The following is an 11,083-nucleotide window of genomic DNA, read 5'->3' as shown; positions in this document are numbered from 1 at the left end:
ATGCACCAAGAGTCCCTGAAAGCATTGTCCAAACGCTTCCTGAGCTCTGCATCTGAAACAAAAGGTTACAGCCACCCACCGCCCAGATTTCCTCTTCTAGACAGCCCCTGGCTGTAGACAGCTGAGAGGCAGAGATATTTAACTGAGTGCCAAAACTTAAACCGATTTAAAAAAGCAAAACCAAAAAACCTCAGTGGCATTTTTGTATTATTAAAAGAAATTTAATATAATTTTTAAATTAAAAAATTCAATCTCTCTATTAAAGACACTGAGTCAGGTGCTAATACTGTCAAACACGCTTTTGGCATGAGTTTTACATAAAGTTTAAGATTTTATGCATTGCTTCAACATGTTAAGAAACCATCTTCATACTTACAGTAGCAATAAAGTCAATTCCATACAATATCAAATATCCTTTTTTTAAAAAAAGTTTTAAATATATTAGACTCTGATTGCCAAAATGCCATTTTATACACAAAGCTGCTAATACAATATACAGTTCTTGCATTATTTTTTTTCTTCACATAAAATACATTTCATCAAGTTTTATTTGTACATCATTTACTACTGATCAATGGAATTACGAGTTATTGCAGAAGGCTTGCCATCATCTCTTACTGTCCTGTACCAGGGTAATCCACCCTCCTGCAGCCTCTCACTGCAATCTAAAGGCTGAAGACATAGTGGTGGCAATACTAAGGCTGCATCTGCACTGTTTAAAAACCCGTATCTCCCTCCAGCTGTGGGTGGAGATCATTGCATTGGTGTAGCTTTGGGAACAGGTAACTCGAGCAGAGTCTCCTCTACTACAGCTTCCATGGTTGAAATACAGCAAAATATTCTAGGTCATAATTGTGCCATGGCAGATGTTGCCTGCAGAGCCCAGTGGTACTCGAATTGTGTGAGGGAACTGAGAAGTCCATTAGCAGTTTGGCCAACATGAAAACAGAATAAAGTGAAGAACAACCAGGGAAAACTGTTCTGTTGCACAGCCACAGGCAAATGAAAACAAAAAATGTAAATGTGTTCTGGTGTAAGAGGCGAGACCTTGCTGCTGCAAGTGTTCTGGATTTTGCCTGTAGAGAACTGACACATTAGTCAATGTGATTTGTTAAAATACAGGGAAGCCCCTGTGCATTTCCTTTCTGTGCATTTAGGAATAGAGAAGTGGTGATCATGAGAGAAATAGAAAGAGCAAATAATAATGTCAAAATCTGGCATGCTCTGAACTCTGAACCATTATCCCTTTGCAAAAATCTCCAGGTTAAAGATCAGCAAGAACTGTATAGTCACCACAAACCTTCCAGAGACAAGTTACCTTTAGCAAGTATAAGGCACAGAAATAACCCAGGTGTAGGGAGAAACCTTCCAGCAGACAGACAACACTCCATCCATGGCTCACTGGAGACCAGTGCTACTGCTTTCTCAGGATATTCCCTTTTCCATGGTAACTGACTCAGTTTCAGCAGGGATGATGTGAGTAAGCAGAGCTCCAAGGAAAAAAAGGACAATAGACAGAAGTTGTAATGCCATTTGGGAGCTTTTAAGGGATTTCAACCCCATGAAGGAAGACCCTGCTCAATAAACTCGAGAATTCACTGACTCCACTGAGTCATTATTGCTACTGCCCTGCCATGCTCTTCTTCCCTACCATGAGTTCCTCATCCAGGTGGTTCTTCAACCACACCTCCAAGATGGCACAGAATCACATCAGCTAGAGTCAGTTCTTCCCAAAATTGGGAGGGTTTTAAGATTCAGAAGCACCAAAGAAGTGAAATTAGGTGGGCTGAAATCACAAAGTGTGGTGTGTGAAACACAGATCCAGGTCTGACTTCAAACAGATCCCAGCAATGAGACTTAAGCCCTTATCTAACATTTCAGCACTGGGGCTTCCTTGGCTGAGCTCACTAAAGTAGAGACATTGTTTTGAAAAACACCATTTTCTCTATCTAATAAAATTCAACATGGAATGTAAAGCTGCTCTCACCAACCACTTAGTTTGCTAGAAACAGTACAAATTCAGCACACAGGAAAATGTTGTGAGGAGAAGGAAGGGTTATTCTCATGCACCTCTGCCTGCAACAGACCTGTCAGTACAGCCACATTCCAGATCTTTGCAGTCTCTGTGAACAGCTACAACCTTTGGGTCACTAGTAATTTAACTGGGACTCTATTCTGACCTTGAATCTGTAATTAGATATTTATTGATCTTGAAACCATTCAGTATATCATAAAAACCTCAAATGCTCCTCTAATAAAAGAAGATATGCCAGTCACAACATGATTTCTAGGTTCTACAGCTTTTTAGTCATATTAAGATCCAATTAAATAGTCAAGTGCCCTCTTTTTGCTTTGTACCCCAGAGCTTTCTGGCCTTTAAAACACACAGATATCACTGTTGTTATAACATTGCTAAATTTTACAGTGAAAAGTGTTATTCCTAGAGGTAGGCTGTTGCCATGCCTGTGTAAGAGAATCCATGTGTTTTTTATTCCTCCAAAAGCCTGCTTTTCTTCACAAAATAGTTCACTAGAAGCAGGTTAATTATCCATCTTACAGAATTCCTCATCCCAGACCTACATCAACAGCTCTGCCAGTGCTCCACAGGCAGTGATCATTACATCCCAAATGTCACCACACAGAAGATGAATCCATTCCAGGCCATTCTTCTGCAGCCTTCCAGCTCACACCCTGGTGCAACTTCAGCCTAAAGCCAGTGGTAGGTAAATACTTGGCAGGGCTGTGAAACATATCCTGCAGGATTTATCCATTCCTGCCTCTTACCATTAATAACTTTCTTGTCTGATTAAGAATGGATTACATTTGCTCAGACACCACTAGACTTCACAGCTAGGACAATGAATTCCCAGAGTTTTACTTATGTGAAATACCAATGGAAGCCAAAAAGCTGTTTGTCTGAAATGGACTGGTTTTGATGTATTAACAGCTCTCAGAGAAAGCAAGCCTCAAACTACTTTACATTATTGCATTCAGTGATTTTCCTTTCATTTCCTTGGAATTAGGCAGGGATCAATACACTTGCTAGCACAAAGTTGCTCTGAGAAGGAAAAGGGCCCTACTCCTCCTTTGTTGGGAGGGAAGGCAACATCTGGGCCCAAATTTTGCACCATATACAACCTAATAGATAGCGGCACCACAGTTTGTTAGAGTGAGTTCAGAAAACTCATTAGGATGGATGTGAAGAGACAAACCTCACCACCATGGGAGAAGAGAGGCACCTGAAAGATCATCTCCCCTGTTCTGTAACAACCAGGCCACACTTGGTGTTATCCCAGAATAATTTACTTAAGGTAATCAGAAGATCCACTCTTAACCACACACAGATGCAGTAAAGTCTTTCCAGTTACCAAATCATCCTCTTACTATTAGAGAATGACTGTAAAAATCCCTTAAGGTCAAGCACAAGAAGTATTTTCCAGTCCTATAATTAGCATATGTTTCAGCAATGGAGGGAGGCCAACTCCTCTGAATGCTTCAAACTCTGCCTTTAGCAGAACTGGGGTTTTAAGTGAACCAGATCCACTGCACCTAAAACTGGTGAGGAAAGAGAATCAAACCATTAAATTGTCAGCCCTGTATGGGAATGCATCCAGCCCCAGCAAGAGGTGGATTTGATGGGGGGCAGAGGGTAGCACTTAACAGTCACTGGCAGCCTCAGTCAACTTTTTATAGCCTAGAAAAAAGTTAAGGCTGTGAGGATCCCCACAGAGGAAGAGTTCATGAGAAGGGGAATATTGATGTCTAACAGGTGCCAGGTAAAAGGAAGATGGGTGGAAGCTGCATTTGCTGTAGCTTGGCTGAAGCACAACTACATGAGCTGGATTTCATCCACTGATGGCTTACACAGACCCAAACAGGTTTATGTCTTCAAAATTTGGAATTTAAGCTGCCCAAGAAGACACATACTCAAGCAGGCAAACAGTTAAGTGTGTGACAGCCCCTCTGTGCAGAGGAGTTAAAGTTTACAGTTAGTTCTCAGATACAACTGAAGTGTGTCCAGTTCCTCAGAGCTGTCCCACACTCTCCTTTCACCTCCCCAGGTGCACAAAGCCTGAACTTGCTGCAAAGCCAGTGCCAAAGGCCCAGGTTACCCTGTGCCAGTGTTTGCCAGGTGCTCACATGAACTACACCAAGACACAGTGCTGGAGCTGCAGCTGCTCCACAGCAGAGAGGCTTTGTTAAGTTCTGATGGTGTCAGGAAACTCCCACAGACACACAGGCATTTAAACATTCCTCTGCCAGCTGCTACCCACTGCTGACAGCTTCTGGAAAACAGAACAAAGCATCTCCTGTCCTGCTGCAGTGTTCAACTACCACAGCAATGGTTAAAGTTATTTCTCAGCCAAAGACTGCAGGTTAATGCAAGTGTCATCACATCTATGGGATTAGAAATGCTTTCATGGTGTTCCTAGTTAGTGTTGGCAAGCCTTTCCTTCCCATCCCTCCTGAGCCCTGTGGTTCTGGAAATCCAGAAAAAATCAGAACACAAAGCATATTGCCCCTAGTATCTGTGTTGAGCATACAGAGTAAACAAACAGAATCAGTAGGAAAGTGAGATCAACAAAAGTCTTTTCAGTTTTAACAAATTAAGAGTCTAAATAGTACAAATAAGTTTTTTTTTAAATTACTTATCCCAATATAGACCTTTGTCAGTATTTTATTGCAGTAAAATTCTATTGCCAGGGCCCCTTTATTGCAACATCACTTTTAAAGCCTATTGAGTGAAGCCTGTTCCAGGAAAAGTTCTGCTTCAAACCTGATGGCAGTCTGCAGTGATGAGGTGACACGAGCAGAACAGGACCCAGCCAGTGCACAGTTTGTGATGGTGAGCTGTCACTGCAAGGAGGTAACACCTTGCAAACTTCCCAAGTGCAGCACCTCTGCTTGCTTGTTGCTCCAAGCCAGGAAAGTGCTGGATGCAGCTGTGTGGAAAACAGCTCTGTCCACTCGTGCAAACCTCCCATGGGGGCTGGCCTCCCCTCCAGGATGTGTGCATCACCTAAGAGTGAAAACACAGGTCTGAACTGTCACCTTCCAGCTGCTCGGTGACTTACAGCAAGAGGCTCAGACACCAAGATTTGAATTCAGATCCTTTCTTTGTTCCAAGGCATCTCACGACTTCCCAAGGATGGGGAGGCAGCACACCATACCTTCTTCCCCAGGGAGCAAGACTGAGGAGACTCTTTTGATATCGTGTTGATGCACATCCCTTCCTCTCCTAAGAGCCTTGCTCCACCTGCACTACTGATCCAGCTGCATTGGAAGTGGTTGGCAGGGTAAAGTACAATTTGAGATGAACAAGGCTGCCACAGTCAGGATGTCCATAACCAAATTCTCCCTTTGGAATGCAAACAACCTGGCACCGCGATAAATCCAACAGCCCACCCACGTCTCATTTCCTCTGGGGTGAGACACAGAGCAGACTAGGAAATCCTGCAGCACCCGTGCACCTTCTCTTCCATTTCCTCCATGGGAGCTTTGAATTTCAAGAGGGGTGGATCCCCACTGGACACAGTGTAATACACCGAGGTCCCATTGGAGCTGTAGGGGGAAGTCCTGGGTTCCATGAGGTGCGACTTGGCCTCGCCCAGGCTCTCGGCAGCCGCTGCCACGCCGGAGCTGAAGTGTGTGCTGAGGAAGGGGTGCTGCAGGAGCTTGGCCGCGGCTCGCTGCCGCTTCAGCTCCGCCAGCGTCTGGTGGTTGTGCTCCTTGTAGGCGGCCCAGAAGGGCGGCGCCTCGGCCAGCCCGGGGCTGCTGTAGGGCAGCAGGGGCCCGGGGCCGCTCTCGGGGCCGGCCTGCAGGCTCCACACCTCCCCGTTGGAGAAGCTGTAGGGGTAAGGGCTGCCCGAGCCGGTCAGTCCGTTCTGCAGCGGCACCTCGCTCTCGCACTGCGTGCTTTTGTTCGCCAGCTCCGGCAGCAGGGACGAGTTCTCCAGCACTGAATTCTGGAATGGGACATGGAAAGAGCATTTTCTCCCGTTCCCCACACCTCCTAAGTCGGCTCACACTCAGCCTTTCTACCAGCCAGGTGCTGCAGCACATTGAATTCCCCCACTAAAGCTGCAAGACCCAACCAGAACTGTTTCCCAAACCTTCACTCAGAATTCCCCCCCCCCCAAAAAAAAATTAATATGCCAATCTATATGACATGACAATAATTTAATTTAAAACAAGTAACTGCAATGCAAGTTTACAATTCTTTTGTGCTTACCAGTTTGTGAGCTTTAGAATGAAAGGCCCACACTATTTTTCTGGAGCATCCTGGTTCGTTTTTATCTCAAAACTGTGTATGCAGCTGTAAATCCGAAACAGGCTTTCCACGTGAGTGGGACATCCCAGTTTATACCAAAGGAGAATTTTGGTCTTTTGCTCACACCTGGTGGATGAGGTCTACAAATTCTTCAGCCTCCTCCCACCCACTGCTACTGAACCCACACCACCAGCCCTCCTCAGTGACTCCCATGAAAGAGAAGAGATTCCTTACAGGGTCTGTATTCTCCTGGTCAGACCGAGTCTCCCCAATTTCTCCAATGAGACCCGAGTTTCTCCCTTCTTCTGCTGCCCCCAGCTGCTGCCACACCATGGCCTCCTTCTCACACTCCTTCCTGTAAAGGTTAGTCCGGTCCGAAAGGCTGGCCCTCCTCACCACCTTCCTGTGGGACAGGGACAAGGCCATCAGAGCTGTGAGCAGGACAGGACATTTCCTCTCAGCCTCTGGCTCTTCTCACCTCCTCCTCCTCACACTTCACAGCCTCTCCCTCTGGAATGGAAGGTGGATTCAGCTTCCTGACACCCACACAAAGGCACTGGGGTGGACACTGAAGGTGGGAGGAATTTAAGGAGTTCTAAAGTGGCACTGCAAATCTGTGTTAGAGCTCATGCAGGTCACCTATGGACCTATTCTGCAACCAGTGGAGTAAATGTAGAGGGAAATGGCCCATGGGCTGTTTAGGGAGCTTTGTGGTGTGCAGGGCTGCTTTGGTGTCCAGTAAACATCTTGTAAAGACCTCTGCAAACTGTGTCTCAGCACATGTGACATACTACTGAAAAGCTCAAGTTACTCCACTTGAGCACTGATTTTCCTACACCAGTTTCAGTGGTTTAAAAGGGTAAATTCTCACCATTTGATCCCGTGCTCAGGGCAGTTCTTAAACCACACCAGCACAAAACCACTTTTCTCCCCAAGGATTAGCACCTCTTTCTAGTGAAAAAGCCACTCTTCAAAGGAGCTCTGCTTTCAGCAACCACATTGAGCTATTGCCTTTCACCAGTTCATTCAGAAAGGACACATGGGTTGTTCTTACTGACCTCAGGGTGCTCTGCAACCACCCCTGGGTGGCCAGAGCCCCAGGTGATGTGCAGGGAGCAGCACAACTCACCCCCGGCTGCCCGTGCTGGAGGTCCTGCGGCTCAGCGAGGATTTGTGCCTCATCTGAGACTTCATGATCACATCGTGCTTGTGTTTCAGCTCCAGAAGCAGCACTTTGAATTCCTCCTCTTCACACAGATCTATGGCACACACAGACCAAGCCCTTTTCTCAGACAGCTCTCATTAACACCAGGGTATTAATTGTGCTTTCCTAGTTAGACACCCAGGTCTTAGGGCAACAGGGAAGATCCCATGCACAAGGGATAACACAAGAAACACACAGCAGGAAGATTTGGTGCTTGGGAAATGCCTTCTTCCTTCTTTTTATGAGCAAGAAGCAGCATTTTCTGTAGTAAGGTAGATGCTTCAAAACCTCAATCCCAGTTAAAGAAATTTCAACTTGATTCTAAAAAGATACCTAAAAAAATATGTTACTGCTTCTGAAAGCCCCTTGTGAAGACTCCAGCCACTTCTTTCTTTAAGCTTCATAAACTCACCTATTGGCATCTCATCCAAAGATGTCCTGGCACTCAAACTAGCCCCATGGGACACAAGCAATTCAGCCATCTGCATCTAAAGAATGGAAAGAAAGGCAAGTTGATGGAGGTATTTGAGGCAATTTAGGCTTTCCTCCCTAAAGCTGAAAGGCTGGAATAAGATGAGAGGCAATGGCACACAGGTCCAACTCACCTCAAATGACTCTGGTATGTGTGTGATGTTAAACACTGCTCCCACCACCCACCTGCACAGGCATGCTCTGCCTGAAATTTCTCAGCAACCAGTTCTTTTTGGAGCCCATGGACCTCCTCTGATGCTCTCCAGAGAGCCCAGCCCCAGCACAGATTTATTCAATTTGCAGAGTACTCCACAGTTTGTCCAGGCAGAAAGGAATGCCACCCTCACACCTGACACTCAGAGTGAAATCCTTACCTGTCCCCAGAAAGCAGCAGCATGCAGAGGTTCCCAGCCATCCCAGTCCTTAACATCCAGGCTTGCCCCCTGGTCAAGAAGTACTTCAGCTGCATGCAGATAACCATTGGCTGCAGCTATATGCAGCTAGGAGATAAGAAACAGAGCATGAGCCACCTGCAAGGACCACCAATGGTTTTGTACACTGAGTTTCAGAGGATTTTCTTGGCTAATGTTTGAGCCTGGAGCTGGACAGACAGCACATTTCACACTGGGCAGATGGCACCAGGTCAAAAGTAGGTCACTCCTGTTACTAAAGCTCAGTATTGCCTGCATGTAATTCTGTTTGGAGAGGAAATTGCTTAACAGTTCTCAGAATAACTTAGATATATGGATGAGAAAAAGAACGTATTCACATTTTAAATCAAGGGCTTTTAAGTGCTTCCCAATCTGTAGGGAAAGCACCATCAAAACATGAGTCTGCAATGCAGAATATCATCCACTCTAAGTTCTGCATTCCTCATGCCAGAAGAACATCTCCTCTTCCCCACAAAAGTGCTGTGGATGTGATTTTTTGGAATTAAATTTACAGCCTGCTTTAGTCAGAACTCTCTCCATGCAATTGCACTTCCAATCACATTATAATTATTTTCACCATTTGAAAGTCAAAAACATTTTAAACCATACTTAAACCTAAGGGAGAATGATTTTTTCAGATATTGGCTTCCAGCTACAGCCACCACTTTGGAGGCAATCAGTAATGGTCCCTTTTAGTCCCCCCACTTCATGTCTTTGAAGATTTTCATAAGTGCAGTCTGCTGTTGCATCTCTGAGCAAAACACTGACCCAGGGATTAACTTCACTCAGAGCTCCTCCTACTTCACTTGTGCTAAAGGGGAGAATCAAAGCTTCTTTTCAAAAGATTATCATGAGGATGCCCCCACACAGAGTTACAACTTCATCTAGAAATAAATTCTGATGCTTTCTGGCAACTCAGTTAATTTCTACATAAATTTGATGCCACTTTCTAGAGACCACATGAATTAGTAAGGAATCAGTTGGGGGTACAAAAGGGGGAGCCAAGAGGTCTGCTTAAGTGTATATAATCTTTGTTAATAGGAAAAACATGTTAAAAATAAGCTGCAATAAAAACTTCAGTCATCCAAGCTTACCTTTGAGGCAGCCTGCCCTCCCCTTACACTTCTGGTATATACTAAAGATGGCATTCAGATGAAGAAATTGGAAAGTACTGCTGTGGCCTGGCCCTCCAGCACATGAGCCAAGTGCCTGTATATCAGTCATGTGTGGACCCAAGCATTAAATGACCATGGCTGTATGAAATTCTCAGCACATATGGCCTCATTACTGAACATTCCCTAAGCTGGGACTGCTGTAAGACAAGATTTAGGAGACACATTTGTGGGGTAAAGAGAGCTGGGATTGTTCAGCCTGCTCAGTCCCTGCCCAGCAGATCAGATGCCAGCTTTGTGCTGCACACTTGTCCTGGGTGCCCAGGGTCAGGTGCACCCAGTGAGAACACACACAGTGGCCACTGACTCTGTGTGAGCCAGGTCCCACACAAGCAGAAAGGAGGCAGGAAGCCTCCAGGGTTCCCAGCACTGGATCCTGCTCCCATGGAAAGCAGAGGGCTCTCAGAGTCTCCTCCACAGGAATCCAGTCAGTCCAGGAGAGGCAGGAGGTTACTGGGAGGTCTCCCAGGCCCAGTTCCCTGCAGGTCAGCAGATGTGTTATGTTCTGTGGGACTTCTCCTCTCAGTGACATGCACCTGTTGATTTTGTGTAACTCCTGCTCCAGGGCAGGTTTCATCACCTCTGGGCTGAAGGAAAGCAAAACTGAAGCTGCTGCAGTTTCACTCACCAGCGTGGCACCTTGGGCATCAGTCCTGTTCAGGTCTTGTCCAGTGGCAAGAATGTCATGAATGTCACAGATCATGACCTGCTCTGGAGCAGCTCGCATCTCATTGATCCTTTCCTGGGTAATCCCTGTTAAAATTCCAGTTAGAGGGAGGACAGTTGGAAAGGTTCACTAAAACTCTCCTCTGGCTGAGTTAAACAAGGCTTATGATCCTGGTTGATATGACCCAACATCCTTCATCCTCATGACTTTTAGGAATCAGAATAACCAGAGCCAAGTCCCAAGAAATTATGCCAGGAGCAGCTCTCTGCTTTTCTCCAGAGGCAAATCAAGAGCTGAGAAACAGGGTAATTTTTAGTACCACATTGACCCATTTCTGTATTTTACATAAATTCAATCTCCTTACCCTGATAGGCCATGCAAGTCTCAATGACATCCAGGGTTGGCTCATCTTCACAGAGGTCATATGGCATGTTGCCATCTGCATTGACTGCCAACAGGTCTGCTCCACTGCAAGGGGAAAACTGAGTTACACCAGGAAGGACCTCAGACAGCTACAGCAGAGTGCCAAACACTGGGATAAATCCTTGGAAAAGCCTAACTGGGATTTGATAGTTGCCCAGATGCCACCAAGGTATGTATGAGAGAAAGATTTGAAACAAAGCTGTGGAGCTATGAATAGAGAAGATTAATTCCAGAACTGGATGAAAGGCAGCACTTTACACCTCCTTCCTGAATCAGTAATGCCCTGTATTCCACATCCACTCCATTTTTATAACCCTCATCCAAACACTTCCTACCCCAAGTGGGAATATCCTCCAAGGGATGCTTGACTGCATCCTTTTCTCTCCTTCATTATACAGTCAAAAAAGAGCCAAATTTTCAATGCTTATCTCCCAGATGGCAGCA

General features: G+C 45.5%; 1 protein-coding gene across 1 annotated transcript in view; it reads right to left on the bottom strand.

Annotated features, from left to right (window-relative positions):
- Positions 1-2,338: 2,338 nt before the first annotated feature.
- PPP1R16B (protein phosphatase 1 regulatory subunit 16B) overlaps positions 2,339-11,083 on the bottom strand; it is a 54,874-nt gene continuing 46,129 nt past the window's right edge. Inside the window, exons 5-11 of the mRNA XM_079321491.1 lie at positions 10,581-10,684; positions 10,178-10,302; positions 8,321-8,446; positions 7,888-7,963; positions 7,401-7,530; positions 6,506-6,674; positions 2,339-5,966 (exon numbers count right to left, since the gene is read on the bottom strand). Of these exons, the coding sequence (XP_079177617.1) occupies positions 5,445-5,966; positions 6,506-6,674; positions 7,401-7,530; positions 7,888-7,963; positions 8,321-8,446; positions 10,178-10,302; positions 10,581-10,684 (1,252 nt within the window). The 3' untranslated portion in view covers positions 2,339-5,444. The remainder of the gene's footprint in view (positions 5,967-6,505; positions 6,675-7,400; positions 7,531-7,887; positions 7,964-8,320; positions 8,447-10,177; positions 10,303-10,580; positions 10,685-11,083) is intronic.

Source organism: Erithacus rubecula, assembly GCF_903797595.1.
Source record: "Erithacus rubecula genome assembly, chromosome: 18".
NCBI classification, from domain to species: Eukaryota; Metazoa; Chordata; class Aves; order Passeriformes; family Muscicapidae; genus Erithacus; species Erithacus rubecula.
Note: the sequence above shows the minus strand (reverse complement) of the source record. Positions and strands in the feature narration are given on the sequence as shown.